The 19,432-nt window shown below is 40.1% G+C and overlaps 1 protein-coding gene across 4 annotated transcripts in view; it reads left to right on the forward strand.

Annotated features, from left to right (window-relative positions):
• The window catches only part of adgrb2 (adhesion G protein-coupled receptor B2), a 222,398-nt gene that overhangs the window by 178,175 nt on the left and 24,791 nt on the right, over nt 1–19,432 (forward strand). For all 4 annotated transcript variants that reach the window (XM_062962755.1, XM_062962756.1, XM_062962757.1 and 1 more), the window contains 5 exons: nt 315–417; nt 12,536–12,686; nt 14,578–14,647; nt 16,998–17,064; nt 19,045–19,130. In XM_062962755.1, coding sequence (XP_062818825.1) covers nt 315–417; nt 12,536–12,686; nt 14,578–14,647; nt 16,998–17,064; nt 19,045–19,130 — 477 coding nt within the window. The remainder of the gene's footprint in view (nt 1–314; nt 418–12,535; nt 12,687–14,577; nt 14,648–16,997; nt 17,065–19,044; nt 19,131–19,432) is intronic.

Consider the following 19,432-nt stretch of genomic DNA (forward strand, 5'->3'; position numbering starts at 1 on the left):
GTGATTACTGTATTTACGACTTTAGCACCAAAATATCACAATATATTGAAAACATTGACTACAAAAATGGCTTGGATTATCCAGAGGCTTGGATAAGCAAGGCTTGGATAAGTGAGACTCTACTGTACATTGTGTCCATCCCAATTTATGAGAACCTGGGACTTCATTGCTTCTTTTGAGGGAGACCTACTTGGCTGCCCATATCCAAAGTTTCTAGAAAATGGATCCATGAAAAGACACCATAACCTCGTGCCTCACAATATACAAAGACGTGATCTCTGGGCATCTCTTAAAGTGTTTTTCATCTTTTCCAGGTTTATCAAGTCAGAGCGTTCCATCATTCTCCTGAATTTCTGCGTCTCCATTTTGGCCTCCAACGTGTTGATCTTGGTGGGACAGTCCCAGATGCTCAGTAAGGTAAGAAAAGATCAACTTTCTTGCAAAGTCTTTCAGTCTAAACCTTTTGTCTCAGGGAACACCAGATTGTCATTCTTCTGCTATTCCGTTCCATCTGAAACTCTTTAAGGAATCCAGTCCCCACTCAACTTTATCTTGTAATGGAGAAACTATATGCTACATTATTAATTTTCACCCAGTTTTCTGGGCTGTATGGACATGTTCCAGAACTTCTGGAACATGGCCATACAGCCCAGAAAACTCATAGCAATCCAATTCAGAAAACCTTTTTGATGGATGAGAAGAATTCTCGAAAAATATTGGGCAGTTTGGGTTTTCTTTTGTACAAAATTCATCCATAGAAAACAGTAGGAAATAGCCTTTTATGCACAACAATAATTAATATTTCTATCCAGAAATATTATTTCCTGCATTGAAAACATGCAAATCAATCATTTGTGAATTTTGTACAGAATACGTATTTAATTACAGACCAGCCTGCCATTGAATATTTATTCTGTACAAAATTTACAAACGGTTGATTTGCATAGAAAACAACATTTTGTGCACAATAAACAGCATATATCTGTACTAAAAGAATCACACTTTTGCACAAAAATATCATACTTTTGCACACAAATATCATACTTTTGCACAAAAATATCATACTTTTGCACAAAAATATCATACTTTTGCACACAAGTATTATTTGCCATCCATAAATGTCTGTTTTTGTGTGATAGGACCATATACAAATTCTGTGCAGAATAAATTGTCATTTGTAAGTTGGCTTTGAAAATTGCACGACTTTTTTGAAGCTGGAAGGAATTTGTTACTCAGGTCTTTCAAAAATAAACTCAATAAGGAATTGGATCCCTGGGAGTTTTGTATGCTTTAAAATAATTTTAATTAGTGTCACTTTTAATAGGATTTTGTATGTGATTGCTTTAACTTTTTAATTATATTTTTTCCAAGTTGTATTCTATTTAAATGTGTATTTGGAGTTGCTTTGGATCAGAGATTAGTATAAGACTTGGATATGAATTGAACAAATAATAGATTCTTGTACCATTTGCTGGGAAATGTAATGGGGATGTGCTTGCCTTTTGCCCTTGTTCAGGAGGCCAACAACCTTGCTGAATTTTTCATTTTTCTTCTGAGGTTGAAAAATGCTCTGAATATCCTTTCCATCAGTTGTCACATGCCACTCTCAGTTTATTCATACTTCATGAATCTTTTCTGTTAAGCTCAAAGGAAATGTACCGTTTTTTGAAAACCTGGACTTCATTTCAGTGTAAAAAGGTCACCTTTTGAAAGGAGTGCGGTTTTCAGATCTTGCAATCCAGTTAGGATGGAAATTTAAAATCTAAAATTAAGTACAATGTGATTTATGTTGAATTATGTTTTCATTTGGTCGATCATTGATTCTTCATGGTTGCTTTCTAATCTATCGGAAAGTGGGTTTTGATGTTTCTGGGTCATGATGAAAGAAGAGAGCCATGGGTTTTTGCCTCTGGTACCTTCAAAGGACATGACCTATTTATTTAATAAAAATGTTTAGGTGGATGAGTAGATGGAGAGAGGGAGGGTGGAATGGAGGGATGGATGGACAGCTTTACATTTAAACAGAAGACAGGAAAGTTTACCAATTGTGTTGGTGAGATGAGAAGGAAGGAAAGAGAAGTAAAATGACTGAATCAGGAACTGCCAACCTAGCAGTTCGAAAACATGCAAATGTGAGTAGATCAATAGGTACCGCTCTGGCGGGAAGGTAACAGCGCTCCATGCAGTCATGCCAGCCACATGACCTTGGAGATGTCTATGGATAATGCCGGCTCTTCAGCTTAGAAATGGAGATGAGCACCAACTCCCAGAGTCGGTCACAACTGGACTTAACGTCAGGGGAAACCTTTATATTTACCTTAAGGAACCAATGCTATCAGTCACCCTCTTACTAGACTCCACTTCCCATCCACCCCAGTCAGTGGACAAAGCTTATGGAAGACGGAGTCCAACAACATCTAGAAGGCCATCACTCTTATATGTCAAATAGAAAATGGCTTTGATAAGTAGAAGGTCTGGAGCAAATACAATATTCACCTGGTTGCAATGTTCTATCCAGGAACAGTGGACAGAGCTTATGGAAAATAATAATAATAATAATAATAATAATAATAATAATAATAATAATAATACTTTATTTATACTCCGCCACCATCTCCCCAACGGGGACTCAGGGCGGCTTACATGGGGCCATGCCCAGAACAATACAATATAACAAAATATAAAACAACACATCATAACACAATTAAACAATACAATAGATAATAATATACATAATACAGCACAAAATCAGAAAAGCAAGTTAATCAACATGAGAAAAAATGGCCTTTTAAAATACAACTCTAGGTATCCAAACTTCTAGACGAACTCACAGTATACTCCACTTTTGGGACTGTATGCAATATTACTGACAAAAACACTGCAGCAAACAGAGCAAAGGGAAGTAAGGCTAGAATCCAGGCTATATTCTTCATCATTTGTTACCTGGTAGCAGAAATTACATTGTGCTTATAAGCATAGGAGAAAATGAAAGAAGGACACAACATCAGTGCCTTTGTAATTACTTATTACTGACTCAAATTGGTTGAAGAACATGCTTTAGGCAATCCAAGATTAACTGTGTTAATCTTTAACTTCAGTGTTATTCGTCTCATTTTCAATGGAGATTTCAAGATTATTCTTTCTGTTTTACTTTGGCATCTACAAGCAATTTCTACTGGCTCAAGGTCTGTAACTAATTTTATGTAGGAAAAACAAGATGACTTACAGAAAACACAAATATGTGTGAAGGAGGAATATACAAGTTCTTGGAATAAAATGGGCTACTGTAAAACCATTTGAGTACCTATGATCATGCTACTGTTCTGAAGACCAATATTGTGTTTGCGTTATGAGATTGCATAGTTCAGTAGACCCTCCACATGAAATGAAGTCCAAACACATCTAGAAGAACATTCTTCTAATGTTTCAAATAGCAAATTTCTTGAAAGGAAGAAGGTGTGGACCAGAGCCAATGTTCACCTGGTTGCAATGTTCCATCCAGGAAAGTGGACAGAGCTTATGGGAGATGGAGTCCAACAACATTTAGAAGGTCATCACCTCTATATGTCAAATAGGAAATGCCATCATAGGTAGAAGGTCTGGAGTAAATCCAGTGTTCACTTTAGACTTGATAGGAACAATGGACAGAAGTTATGGAAAATGAAGTCCAAACACATCTAGAAGAACATTCCTCTAATGTTTCAAATAGCAAATTTCTTGAAAGGTAGAAGGTTTGGACAAGAGCCAGTGTTCACCTGGTTGCAATGTTCCGTCCAACATTTTGTTAGCAACATACAAGTAGCTCAAGGTAACAAGTGCAGGTTTTGTTTCAGATAGGGCATAAGGGGAGCTTTGCTATCTCGTTGTGGTCCATGGAAACCTCTCCACCTCCAAGCAGCTTCTAATTCTTATGGAGCAGCCATTCAATTGGTTGTGGTGGGAGAAGAAATGTGGTAATAATAATAATAATAATAATAATAATAATAATAATAATAATAATAATAATAATAATAACCCTGAAGAAGGAGACAGAAGGCCTGATCCTTGCAGCCCAGGAGCAAGCCATCAGAACAAAGGCAATTAAGGCCAAGATCGAAAAATCAGCAGATGACCCAAAATGCAGACTCTGCAAGGAAACCGATGAAACCATTGATCATATCCTCAGCTGCTGTAAGAAAATTGCACAGACAGACTACAAATAGAGGCACAACTATGTGGCCCAAATGATTCATTGGAACTTATGCCTCAAGTACCACCTCCCAGCAGTAAAGAACTGGTGGGATCACAAACCTGCAAAAGTATTGGAAAATGAACATGCAAAGATACTGTGGGACTTCCGAATCCAGACTGACAAAGATCTGGAACACAACACACCAGACATCACAGTTGTGGAAAAGAAAAAGGTTTGGATCATTGATGTTGCCATCCCAGGTGACAGTCGCATTGACGAAAAACAACAGGAAAAACTCAGGACCTCAAGATTGAACTTCAGAGACTCTGGCAGAAACCAGTGCAGGTGGTCCCGGTGGTGATCGGCACACTGGGTGCCGTGCCAAAGGATCTCAGCCGGCATTTGGAAACAATAGACATTGACAAAATCACGATCTGCCAACTGCAAAAGGCCACCCTACTGGGATCTGCACGCATCATCCGAAAATACATCACACAGTCCTAGACACTTGGGAAGTGTTCGACTTGTACTTTTGTGATACGAAATCCAGCATATCTATCTTGTTTGCTGTGTGATAATAAAATAATAATAATAATAATAATAATAATAATAATAATAATAATATACCTGGGCATTTCTTTTCATCACACAGTCCTAAACTCTTGGGAAGTGTTCGACTTGTGATTTTGTGATATGAAATCCAGCATATCTATCTTGTTTGCTGTGTCATTATAAAATAATAATAATAATAGTTATTATTATTATTATTATTATTATTATTATTATTTTATTCTTGTACCCCGCCTCTATCTCCCCGCAGGGACTCAGGGCGGCTTACAAATGCAAAAGAGTATACATACAAAAACATCAAATACCAAAAACGCACAAATGAAAAATCAAAACATATGATGCAAATCAAACCATTAATAAGACAAAGTTAAAAACACAGGATGGGCTGATCAAAGTGCACTAAGTGAGACTTGTAAACATGGAGGAAGTTAAAAGTGCGATAAGAACATGGGGGAGAACCCAAAAGTGAGTTGAACCCTGAGGCTATATAGAGAAACTAGCTGTGCCCGGCCACGCATTGCTGTGGCGAAGAATGGTGGTATGGGAAATAAAGTATTGAGGAATTGGTGGTAGTTAAGGTAAAGGGTAAAGGTTTTCTCCTGACATTAAGTCCAGTTGTGTCCGACTGCAAACTGAAGTGGATTATATGGCAGTGTGGAGTCAAGATAATCCAGTTCAAAGCAGATAATATAAGATTATAAATGGGTTATATAGCTGTGTGGAAGGGCCTTGAGTCTACACTGCCATATAATCCAGTTCAAATCTGATAATCTGTATTTTGTAGGCAGTGGGGAAGAGGCCTATGTGAGGCCTAACTCTGCCTGTCCCCTGGGCTGAGTGGGTTGCTAGGAGACCAAGTGGGTGGAGCTTAGCCTTTTAACTGGCAGCAATTGGATAAAAACAATTATTCTTCTCCCTCTAATTAGGACTTTATTTTTCTTTTCTTTTTGTTGTATGAACGTAGAGGCGTGGATGAGGGGTTGTGCTGCCAAGTTTAGTGTTTCTGGGATGTGTAGTTTTGTTGTTTTGTCCTAGGCCGAAATTTCATTACCCTTTTATATATATAGATTACCCATGTGGATGCAACCAATCAAGGATAACCATTTGTACAAGAATTTAACATTCAAGAAGGTGGTACTCATTCAAAGCCTGTGTGAACAGCCAAGTTTTCAGGCTTTTCCTAAACCCTTCCAAGGTGGCAACCAGACAATGATAGGCTTCCTCCTGTCCTGGTTTCTCAAGGGAGAGAGGAAGAGGTCCAACCATTATCTCAACTAATTTTTTCCTTATGTGCCATATCAGCTTCTCCAGATCTAGGATTGCTATAGCTGTCTTTTCTTGTCTGGCTTTGGAATATATATCTGGGGGGTTTGTGTGTGTGTGTCACATCTCAGCACATAAAGGAACAGCCTCCAAGCTTCCTAGAGGCAAACTGAATGCAGTTGCAACAATCCGAAAGTTGGACTCGAAAGCCCCTTGATCTAGCCCTGCAGCTCTCTTCTCCTGCTCCCTCGCTGCAAGATTTGAGGAGTGTTCCCTGCAGCCCCTGTCAACCTCTCTTCTCTCTCGCTTTCTCTCAATCATATTCTCATCCTCTCTCTGGGACTACATCCCTTGGGGTGAGGGAACCAAGCAGCATCTGTGTGCAAATGACTCATCCTTAGTGTAAAAGCCTGTCCTTGTACCTTTGTCTGCATGGGGGAAATTGAAATCCTTGCTTATCTGTAGCCAGTACATCCAGGAAAGAAAGCATAGTGGGTGAGTGGGCGGAGAGATGCTGTGGAGGAGAGAAAAACAAGGAGCTGTGTGGGTTAAAAATACTGGAATTTATAAGACGGAGAGAGAGCTTAGACTCAAATTCAATATCCAAAATCTTCTACTTTCCATAGATGCATGGAGCAACATTCTAGCCTTTGCAAAGATAAACTTTGCAAAGATAGATTTTAAGGAAGAAGGTATGTCACCAGATTATAGACAGTCCCAGGTTGGTTTTTTTTTTTTTCGTGTCAGGAGCAACTGGTGTTCGACTTGTGATTTTGTGATATGAAATCCAGCATATCTATCTTGTTTGCTGTGTCATAATAAAATAATAATAATAATTTTATTTTTATACCCCGTCCCATCTCCCTGAAGGGACTCGGGGCGGCTTACATGAGGCCAAGCCCAGACATCAGACAATTTTTTTTTCGTATCAGGAGAAACCAGAGTTGCTTCTGGAGTGAGAGAATTGGCTGTCTTTTTTTTTTTTTGCGGGAAAGATGTGCCTGTTTTTTGCACAGAAGTCCCCAACTGCATAGTCTTCGAACACCGCAGTTTTCAAGAACTTTCTCACCGCAAAGAGAAAATCTTGATCTCCATTTGTTTGAACTTGTGAGAATGAACCTTTTGAGGAATTACATTTCTGCAGCACACTCCAATGGTAGCCAGTTGTTTCCATATCAAATATGTAGTTGATCTGTTCTGATGGTATTCTGCACATTTTTATTCCAAAGGAGCTTTCCAAGGTACTGAATCCTGCCCTCAAATAGGAATGGGACCTTAGACAGCTCCTGTCACATTTGAAAAGCAGAATTGCCACACTCCTGACCCGAAAGTCACACTGTGTCACCAGTATCTGCATTCATTACGTTCCTTCAGGTGTTCTTCCTGGCCAAACTGATCACTCCGCTTGAGAAGCTATAGAAAAACTTTAATGCTTCTTTATTTCGTGGCACAGAAAGCAGAATTAGCTCTCCTGTAACAGATTTGACTCTCTGGCCGAAGGGGAGTGGGGAAGAAGAGGAACCCAGCTCAAACTCATTTCGGAGGGTGAGCATTCCTCGTTCTCCAAGCCCGCAAGCTTTCCAGTGCGAACCCTACAGCTTAAAGCATTAATTCAGTCCGGGGAGATCAAAGGCGGTTGCTGCCTTCTTCTCGCATGCTGTTTCCCCCTCCCCGGCAGCCAAGCCATCATGGAAGGGGGGCTTATTGGCAAGCAACCTCGTGCATAATAGATCACTGCCCTATGGCACTTTCCCTTGATGTACCGGAGACATCACAAGGCTGGGAAGTGTGTTGGAAGCACGAGGAGAGCAAGGAGAGGCATGCGTAAGCCAGGAAAAGCTCTGAAGCATCTGTGCAATACCAAGTCTATCTTGCCCATTGAAATGCTTGGATAGTAAATGGCTTGGAGACATTACATTTCCCCTGGACTGGGACCAGAGACAGAGACTAGACATTTCTGAAAGAGGAGAGAATGGAGTAATAGAAACACTGTTGCCTATTGTGCACCAGTTTAGTAGACATTGTTTGGGGTGTGTCTACCAGGGAAAAACAGAGGGTCCCTTGCATGGTAATAATAATAATAATACTTTATTTTTATACCCCATTTCCCCGAAGGGACTTGGGGCGGCTTACATGGGGCCAAACCCGGATAAAACAGCAAACAACATATAATAACAACAAAAAATACAGGCAGAAGGTAAATTACCATTCTAAACATTATATATATATATATACACACACACACACACACACACACACACACACACACACACACACTAGCTCTGCCCGGCCACGCATTGCTGTGGCGAAGTATGGTGGTATGGGAAATAAAGTATTAAGGTATTGGTGGTAGTTAAGGTAAAGGGTAAATGTTTTTCCCTGACATAGCTTAGCCTTCTAACTGGCAACAATTGGATAAAAACAATTATTCCTCTCCCTCTTATTAGGACTTTATTTTTCTTTTCTTTTTGTTGTATGAACGTAGGGGCATGGATGAGGGGTTGTGCTGCCAAGTTTAGTGTTTCTGGGATGTGTAGTTTCGTTGTTGTGTCCTAGGCCGAAATTTCATTACCCTTTTATATATGTATGTATGTATGTATGTATGTATGTATGTATGTATATATATAAAAGAAAACACGATGAAAACATGGATTTGGCACCCAAGTAGATAACATAAAATCAACTGGGTAAAGTGCAGTGAGTGAAAATTGTAAACGAGGTAGATGTTTAAGGAGCAGCACTCTGAAAACAGAGGAGTTCCATACAGGAATCAATCAGGGACAGCTAACGACTCTGAACAAAGGATTCCCCCAGGCCAGGAGGTGAAGCTGGCAAGGCCATTTAATGCTAACAAAGGTGATTAATTACAACATTCACATTGGCCTCCAACAGACAAGAGTTCTTCCCCCCCCCCCACAGGAATTTCCACAGATATATACACCTTCCTTGCTTAGTTTCTCCATACCTCACAATCTCCGAGGATGCCTGCCACAGATGTGGGCGAAACGCCAGGAGAGAACACCTCTGGAACATGTCCAGACAGCCATGTTTTGTAATAGTTTTCCTTAATTCTTTTGGACATATTTTTTAGTAATTGCACGCTCCATATCCTTGCCCATTCTTGGTAGACCTGTCTTCCAATGAATTTTTCTTCCTGTCTCCAAATTCCTAGCATTGCAGACTGAAATCATATCTCACAAGGGTTTTCTAGGGTACAGTTGGGGAAAAAATATATTCTACCAAGCCAAAGATGGCCCATTAATTACACATGTTGGTTCCAAGAAGCCAGGAACTGCTTAGCTTAAATTGCAAAAAGACAAGACTAACTTTATTAATAGATCATACTCTACTCTCTGTTGAGAATCTCAAATTTAAGCCTGAATCCCATTGGATAATCCCAGCTAGAGCAGACCTATAGAATCAATTGAGTCAATGCTTAGGTAAACCCCATTAATTCAATGAATCCTGGTGCTGGACTTTTGTGTATATATACCCAGAAAGCAAAATTTGAGGAAGTTGCTTTTTTGTATAACATCTCCATTGAGAGCAGTATTGAGATTTAGCATATGTGTTCCTCCTATACGGTTGAAGAAAGTTCCTTTTTTAATCCCTTTTTTTACACTTGGTTAGTCGGTGTATTCTGGGATTTGTAGTTCAAGAGAGAAACTTTCTCCAGCTCTGCGGCTGTGTTTGGCGAAACTCTCTTTTCCATGCCCTGGGCCCCGAGCCAAGCGTTCTGTGTTGTCACCTTGTCTGCCTGATACAATGCCAGTAAAACTAATACAGCCATTGATTGATTGAATCCAGAGGGAGGTGGGAAAGGGAGCGAGCGCAGCTACTTTGCAAACAGTGTGTGCTTTACTAAATGGCAGGAACGGGAGGCTGCGTATCCTTTGCATGGTTTGCCTGGGGCTTTGAAACCGAGCCTCGCAATGACATCATGTTGGGCATGCAGCAGCCTTCCAGCTCAGGGACCATGCTCCATTTGAATAAATCAGCCTCCACAAACAAACACTGGCCAAGGCCTGGGGATCGGCATCATGTTCGGGGAGCTGCGAAATGCACATATGCGTGCTTTCATGCACCACTTGCCAAATGCCCATCCCAACTGGGCTGGAGCCATTCCTTCATGTTAGAAAAGTGCATGGGCCAGGCCCATATTCATTGACAGTTTGTGTCGTTTCCATGTGCTTTCCCACCATATCATCCAGCTCTTGTTCTTTGATTTCCCGGTCACCCTCTCTGTTTGCTCACCCTCCTGTTTTAATCCACCCGGTTGCTGTGGCAACCCATGTGATTCGGGTGATAATGACACCTGCATCGGAGATGCGGATGTCATGGAAAAACTAAATCCTGTTGCAACACTGAGGATTGCATCCGTATGGCAGAAATAATGCAGTTTGGTGTCACTTGAACTGCCATGGCTCAAGGCTATGGAATCCTGGGAGTTGTTGTTTGACAACGTCTTTAGACTTCTCTGCCAAAGTGTTCTGTTGCTTCACCAAACTGAAATTCCCATGAGTTCACAGCATTAAGCCATGGCAGTTATAGCAGTATCAAACTGCATTATTTCTATAGTGTAGATGCAACTTGAGACTCCAGAGTTTGTAGGCTGATAGTAGCAATATCAGAATACCCGAGGGCACTACTAAAAGGAAGACTGTAGTAACACATACACAGTGGATTAAATACCTGAAATCCTGGTTATTTATTTACTTATTTGATCTGAATTCCACTTTGCTCTTAATATGGGACCAAAGCAGCTTACATGTACAGTAGATTCTCACTTATTCAAGACTCGCTTATCCAAGGTTCTGGATTATCCAATGCATTTTTGTAGTCAATGTTTTCAATGTATCATGTTATTTTGATGCTAAAGTTGTAAATTGCTCTTAATATGGGACCAAAGCAGCTTACATGTACAGTAGTCTCAGTTATCCAAGACTCGCTTATCCAAAGTTCTGGATTATCCAATGCATTTTTGTAGTCAATGTTTTCAATGTATCATGATATTTTGATGCTAAAGTTGTAAATTGCTCTTAATATGGGATCAAAGCAGCTTACATGTACAGTAGTCTCAGTTATCCAAGACTCGCTTATCCAAGGTTCTGGGTTATCCAATGCATTTTTGTTGTCAATGTTTTCAATATATCATGATATTTTGGTGCTAAAGTTGTAAATACAGTAATTACAACATAACATTACTACGTATTGAACTACTTTTTCTGTCAAATTTGTTGTATGACATGATGTTTTGGCGTTTAATTTGTAAAATCATAACCTAATTTAATGTTTAATAGGCTTTTCCTTAATCCCTCCTTGTTATGCCGTTTAGCTTGGATAAGTGAGACTCTAGTGTACCTTTACGCTCTTTCTGACTTATAGTGGTCCTAAGGAGATCCTATTGCAGGGTTTTCTCGACCAGTTTTCTCTCCTTAAAAAAAAAAGGTAAAGGTTTCCCCAGTCATGTCTGACTCTGGGGGTTGGTGCTCATCTCCATTTCTAAGCCGTAGAGCCGGCGTTGTCCGTAGACACCTCCAAGGTCATGTGGCCGGCATGACTGCATGGAGCGCTGTTACCTTCCCACTGGAGCAGTACCTATTGATCTACTCACATTTATATGTTTTCAAACTGCTGGGTTGGCAGAAGTTTCTCTCCTTAGGGGAAGATAATTGAACCTTCTTCAGAAGGAAGTTCTAGAGCAACCCTCAAGAAGGCTCTGTCTTGTCTTCTCACTAGCTATTCCTATTAGAATAGTAGGATGGAGAGAAAGATGTCCTTCAAAGATAATAAACATTCGGTGGGATCATATGGGGAGATGCAGGCTTTCAGAAAGATTGGACCTAAGTTGGTTAGGCTATGAAGCTGGATAGTTAAGCTGCAAGAGAAATGAGTCAACTCCATCCCATTCCGGACCATATTTATATTACTACTATCTGTGCCCAGCCACGTATTGCTGTGGCAAAGTGGTGGTGGTATTGGTTAAAAATTGTTGTGGAATTTTTATTTGACATTATTTGTATTTTTAATTATTTTTATTGTAACTTGTCTTTTTTATTTATTATATTTTATTATTTTGTATTATTTTTAGTTATTTTGTTATTGTAGTATTTTATTGTATTATTTTTTTAGTGTTTTTAATTATTTTAGTGTTTTTTAATTATTTTTTTATTGTATTATTTGTATTTATTTTATTTTTTATTCTTTTATTAACACTGGGCTGAGTGGGTTGCTAGGAGACCAAGTGGGCGGAACCTAGCCTTCTAACTGGCAGCAATTAGATAAAAACAATTATTTTTCTCCCTCTAATTAGGACTTTATTTTTCTTTTCTTTTTGTTGTTGGAACCTAGGGGCAAGGATGGTGGGTTGTGTTGCCAAATTTCTAGGTTCTGGGGCTTGTACCTTTGTTGTTTAGTGGGAGGAACTGACACCATTACTCCTTTATATATATAGATGAAGAAATGGCTGGGTGTTCCCTTCTGTATCCTAACTCTTGCTACTCTCCTTTCCATTCTCTTCCTCAATCCCAGGGTGTCTGCACCATGACAGCAGCCTTCCTCCACTTCTTCTTCCTCTCCTCCTTCTGCTGGGTGTTGACAGAGGCCTGGCAGTCCTACTTGGCTGTCATTGGGAGGATCCGGACACGCCTCGTTCGGAAACGTTTCCTCTGCCTCGGATGGGGTAAGTGAGCCAAGCTGGAAAGTCAAGGAGTCACCTCTCGAAGAGAGGAAGGGATGCTATAAAATTCTAAGGACTGATTCCAACATAGATGCCCCACTGCTTGATGGCTGCAACATCCAACAAAGCCTGGTCCAGGAAAACAATGTTCCTCCACATGATTCAGGTTGTTGCCGAGAAATTATCCACAGAATGGTTTCCACCTTCTGCCCCATAATTTCTCCTAGCTCTTTGTGCATAGTCAGCAAGGGATCTCTTTGAATGCAGAATGGTCCTGTTGTGACTAAGCTGAAGTCTCAGAGTGACTCTGAAGGGGATTGTGGGATTCAGGTTTCAGATGTTCAAGATGATGGGATTCAGGTTCAAGATGACTCTGATGGGAATTATGGGATTCAGGTTCAGAGTGTCCCTGCTGTGAAAGATGAGGAGCAGGGAGGCATTCCCACAGCAGGGAATGGTGTTGTTGATACTGGAGATGATACCGAGGCTAGCCAGGTGCAAAGGGAGGATCGCTCCCAGTTAGATAGCATGCAGACAGAGGCCGCTGCTAACGAGCGGTCTGGCCTTGATGAAACGGAATCTCTGGATCGAGCTGGCCGTTTGGAATTTTGGGTTCGCAGGAGTGTTAGAATAGCAAACAAGAAAGAGGTCAGAGGCCAAAGAAATGCATTCATGCTGTGCAGATAAAATTAAAGGGTGTGCTGAGAGATAATCCTTTGTCAAAAGCAACATCTCATTTTGGAGTTTAGAAGCAAGCTCTTGCTTTCCTGGATTACCTTGCAGCTTTGTGTATTCAAGTTCATGGGACTTTGTCATGCATTCATGGAACCTTGTTTTATGCCTTATGTTTTCTTGGATTATTCTTTACAGCCTTGGTTTTGCAACAATCATTTGGATCTTTACTTTTGCTTTTTAAGAACTATTTATTTTTTATTTCCTAATAAACTACAAAAGACTTTAACCTGTGTACAGCCTGGTGTGTTCAGCAAGGTGAAACTAACCTGAGGTGCGACAGGTCCTTACTCTTGATTTGTGTGGTCCATTTTGGTTAGGCTCTTCAAGGGGATTAAGAATGCTTTCAAGGAATGCTCTCAAACATTACGGCAATGTGGTTTGGGAAGATCACACATAGCTGGCCATGGTAGCCACGTCTCCAAGAGCCACCTTAGATCAGTGGTTCTCAACGTGGTGTCCCCAGATGTTTTTGGCCTACAACTCCCAGAAATCCCAGCCAGTTTACCAGCTGTTATGATTTCTGAGAGTTGAAGGCCAAAAACATCTGGGACCCCAGGTTGAGAACCACTGCCTTAGATACTGAATTCCTCTTCCTGACTGATTCCTTCATCATGGGTTCTTAGGTGCAACATGAAAACTTTTCAAAATGAATATTGGCCCAGTATTGCTCAAACCTTGGTCCTCCAGATGCTTTGGACTTCAGCTCCATGAATTCTGGATTGTTGGCCAAGCTTCCTGGTGCTTTTGGAAGTCCAAAACATCTACCAGACCAATGCTTGTGAGCCTGAATTTGGCCTGAATTGTATCGTTAGCCTCAACCGAAGTTGACTGCTTGAATCTCTTGTTGAATGAGAATTCAATATATTAACCAATCCCATTGATCTAGTCAGGCTGAGCAATAGGATTTAGGCCTTTAGGTTCTCTATATTTTAGAGTATGCATTAAACTAACCTGCTGATGGCTTTATTCTGGCTCATTGGAATGTTTTATGCTGGGGTTTTTTAGTGGTGCTTCTTGTAAACCATCCTGTAATGTATGTTTTACTACAGTACCTATTTGGGGCTTATTTCCATAAGTTTCCTCGAGGATATTTGCTAATGGGCAGATGAATCCATGTAATAAATGAATGCATGTTCTTGTCTGTTTCTTTCCCACTCAGGGTTGCCAGCCTTGGTTGTTGCGGTCTCTGTCGGCTTTACTAGGACCAAAGGATATGGAACATCCAGCTAGTAGGTTTCGTTGGGACTGATGTTCTTACTTCATTGAAACAAATGGGGAAAACAGGGGAGGAGAGGAATTACAAGAGGAAGAGGCAGGCTCCAAAGGGATTATAAAAGCCATTCTTTCTTAGGACATGCTTCACAGACACTAATGTCCTAGTAGGTCATAGTGGCAAGCAATGATAGTTAGTAGCTTCCATGTTGGTGGAACCATGGATCTATATATGGAGCTCCATATATGAGCCAACCCAAGGTCTAGAACAGTGATGACGAACCTATGACACGCGTGTCAGCATTGACATGTCTAGCCAATTTTGCTGACACGCGGTGGTCACTTTGTGTTAAGTGTTTGTTTTGTGGCCAAACTTGGTGTCATTTCATCCAGTTGTTTTTTTGTTTCCTATGTCCTACAAATGAAGTACATTTATATATATCGATAGATTATTATTATATCCTATTATTATATTATCCTATTAATATATTTTTTATCATTATTTATATTACTAGCTTAGCCCAGCCACGCATTGCTGTGGCGTTGTCTGGTGGTGTTGGTGAGAACTTGTTGAGGCTGGATGGCCATCTGTCAGGAGTGGTTGGATTGTGTCCTGCATGATATAAGGAAGTTGAACTGGATGAACCTTAGGATTGTATTATTATTATTATTATTATTATTATTATTATTATTATTATTATTATTGAGAGGCTGGGTGGGCTGAGTAGGTTGCTAGGAGACGAAGTGGGCAGAGCTTAGCCTTCTAACTGGCAGCAATTGGATGAAAACAATTATTCCTCTTGCTCTAATTAGGACTTCATTTTTCTTTTCTTTTTGTTTTATGAACGTAGAGGCATGGATGAGGGGTTGTGCTGCCAAGTTTTTTGTTTCTGGGATGTGTAGTTTTGTTGTTTTGTCCTAGGCCAAAATTTCATTACCCTTTTATATATATAGATATTTTTATATTCTATTATTATTATATCATTCATTCTGTTATTATTCTATTATTGTAGTATATTATCATATTATTACTGTTATATTATATTACAGTAGAGTCTCACTTATCCAATGTTCTGGATTATCCAACTCATTTTTGTAATCAATGTTTTCAATACATCGTGATATTTTGGTGCTAAATTCGTAAATACAGTAATTGCTACATAGCATTACTCCGTATTGAGCTACTTTTTCTGTCAAATTTGTTGCATAACATGATGTTTTGGTGCTTCATTTGTAAAATCATAACCTAATTTGATGTTTAATAGGCTTTTTCTTAATTTTTCCTTATTATACAACATACAGTAGAGTCTCACTTATCCAAGCTAAACGGGCCAGCAGAAGCTTGGATAAGCGAATATCTTGGATAATAAGGAGGGATTAAGGAAAAGCCTATTAAACATCAAATTAGGTTATGATTTTACAAATTAAGCACCAAAACATCATGTTATACAACAAATTTGACAGAAAAAGTAGTTCAATATGCAGTAATGTTATGTTGTAATTACTGTATTTACGAATTTAGCACCAAAATATCATGATATATTGAAAACATTGACTACAAAAATGGCTTGGATAATCCAGAAACTTGGATAAGCGAGGCTTGGATAAGTGAGACTCTACTGTATTATCTTATCCAACGTTCTGCCGGCCCATTTATGTTGGATAAGTGAGACTCTACTGTACCATATATACTCAAGTATAAGCCGACCAGGACCCTCACTCGAGTATAAGCCGATGGAGGCTTTTTCAGTCCTAAAAAAGGGCTGAAAAACTAGGCTTATACTCGAGTATATACAGTATTTAATACATTCAAATCACTGTCCTACCACTCTAACTCCTGAATGGCATTCACTAAGTCAGAAGTGTCAACAATCAGCTATAGTTGGAGCAAATCATGATGCCCGCTACATCCTAAACACTATATCAATGAGTAGCTTTGTCTCTTATATATTTATTTATTTACAGTATTTATATTCCGCCCTTCTCACCCCGAAGGGGACTCAGGGCAGATCACATTACACATATAAGGCAAACATTCAATGCCTTAACAAAGAACAAAGACAAACGCAGGCTCCGAGCTGGCCTCGAACTCATGACTTCTTGGTCAGAGTGATTTGTTGCAGCTGGCTGCCGCTGGCTGCTCACCAGCCTGCGCCATAGCCCGGGTCCTTAGGTATATCCTTCATTTTGTCGAGGGAGGTGGAAATTTGAAGTTTCTGCATTTAAGAGGAACCAAAAACACAGAAGTAGTAAGAGCAAGTGGTTTAGAAATCTCACACTCATTTCCAGGTTTCAGAGGCCTTCCATACTAAAGTCTTGTCCTGTCCCTATCTGATTTGGAGACAATGTCCTCCTTTTTCTTCCCAGCTGCTGGCTTTCCCTTGAAGGAGGTCTTCTGTATGCTTTTGTGGGCCCTGCTGCTGTGATTGTTCTGGTAAGTATCCAGTGGTTCTCCTATCTTCTGGTTGTCTTGCCAACTGGTTTGTTTTTTACGGTTCTGTTTCATTGAGTGGTTATTAAGAAGGACTCTTCGGAGCTTACCATCTACCTGCCATGGAGTAGACTGGCACCAGGGATGGTGCCTTCATTGTTTTGGCACCCAAAAATTGCTGTTCCTTTCCAGAGACTTGCATAGATGTGCTATTGTTTTTGCACTTTACTTGCTGCTGTAAATGCCATAGTTCTTCTGCAATCCTGGGATTAGTAGTTCGGCGCTCTTCTTGGAATCCTCAACTAAAAAGCTTCTAGCCTAATCCCAGGAATATTAGAGATCCCAAGCAGAGAATTACAATACCCAACTTCAAACTAGAAACTCATAGGAAGGACCCTGGGAAGTAAGGTGATAATTATATTGCTATAGATTATCTCTGAGCCCCGGTGGCACAGTGGGCTAAACCACTGAGCTGTTGCACTTGCTGACCAATAGGTCAGCGGTTCAAATCCGGGGAGCAGAGTGAGCTCCCATGGTTAGCCCCAGCTTCTGCCAACCTAGCAGTTCAAATGTGAGTAGATCAATAGGTACTGCTTTTACAGGGAGGTAACGGCGCTCCATGCTGTCATGCTGGCCACATGACCTAGGAGGTATCTGCGGACAACGCCGGCTCTTTGGCTTAGAAATGGAGATGAGCATCAACCCTCAGAGTTGGACACAACTAGACTCAATGTCAGGGGAAATCTTTACCTTTACCTATAGAGTATCTTATTGTTTTAATATTAATTCTGTAGTAGCTTATAATAATATTTATAGTATATTTATAGTATATATATATATATATATATAGAGAGAGAGAGAGAGAGAGAGAGAGAGAGAGAGAGAGAGTATATATTTATAGTAGCTTATAATAATTAGTTCTTGTCATTTGTTTTTATTGGCTAATGTTTAAATTTTTATAATTGTGCATGTCTTTTGTCTATTGTTGTGTTTTATATTGCTATTGTTTTTATTCGGGCTTGGCCCCATGTAAGCCCCCCTTGGTCCCCTTTGGGGAGATAGAGGAGGGGTATAAAAATAAAATTGTTATTATTATTATTATTATTATTATTATTATGACACAGCAAACAAGATAGATATGCTGGATTTCATATCACAAGTCCAACACTTCCCAAGTGTCTAGGACTGTGTGATGTATTTTCGTATGATGCGCGCAGATCCCAGCAGGGTGGCCTTTTGCAGTTGGCAGATCGTAATTTTGTCAATGTCTATTGTTTCCAAATGCCGGCTGAGATCTTTTGGCACGGCACCCAATGTGCCGATCACCACCGGGACCACCTGCACTGGTTTCTGCCAGAGTCTTTGAAGTTCAATCTTGAGGTCCTGATAGCGGCTGAGTTTTTCCTGTTGTTTTTCGTCAATTATTATTATTATTATTATTATTATTATTATTATTATTTCAATCATATGCAGAGAGATGCAATTCATGATCCTTAGACTCAATTTTTAAAGGCTAGGCCCATGCTGAAATAAGAACTGGGTGGTTTTTTAAACTAAATTAATTTTCCTTCCCCTTCCCTGTGGCTTTTTTTATATTGAAAAGACTAATATGGCAATTTCTTTGAAAACGACTCTAGATAAAGTGAAATTTCAGTTGCAACCCAACTTGCCCTCTGAATGCCCAGCCTAGGAAATCTCACCTGATGCCAGCCTTCCATGCTGGGCAAAGCCTTTTATATTTGGCCCAGTGTTTCAGCCTGTTTAACACTGGTTTTTGTTTTATTATATAGCTCTGTTGGATCTCGGTGTGGCTTTACGACCGCTCTTTCTGGGCTTTTCTTTTTGCGCTTTGGAGTTAATGCTCTCAATGTAATTTTATTAGCCGTGGTGTTCTTCCCTGGGAGTTTGAGATGCGAGGGTGACCTCTAAAAGGATTTTGCAATGGATCCTATATCCATCTCTTTCTCTTTTCTCCTTTGCCAGGTCAACATGCTGATTGGGATCATCGTCTTCAACAAACTGATGTCCCGGGACGGCATCTCGGACAAGTCCAAGAAGCAGCGGGCTGGGTAAGTGTTCACATAGAGAAATACATGCTATGCTACGAGTGGGCACATCAATGCTCATTTGGGAATTGAACATGTAGCAGTGTTTGCCAAGAAGTGCCGCTGCCCAACTCTTCCTTCCATTGTCATATATTCCCAGGAATTTTGTTGGTGTCATACCCCACTGATTGTAATATTTTGACCAGAATACATTACGAATCAAGCCAATCATGTGTGCATTTGTGCAGCAGTGAGCATATTGGGTCCAACAGATCATATACAGTAGAGTCTCACTTATCCAAGCTAAACGGGCCGGCAGAACCTTG

Source organism: Anolis carolinensis, unplaced genomic scaffold (assembly GCF_035594765.1).
Source record: "Anolis carolinensis isolate JA03-04 unplaced genomic scaffold, rAnoCar3.1.pri scaffold_10, whole genome shotgun sequence".
Classification (NCBI taxonomy): domain Eukaryota; kingdom Metazoa; phylum Chordata; class Lepidosauria; order Squamata; family Dactyloidae; genus Anolis; species Anolis carolinensis.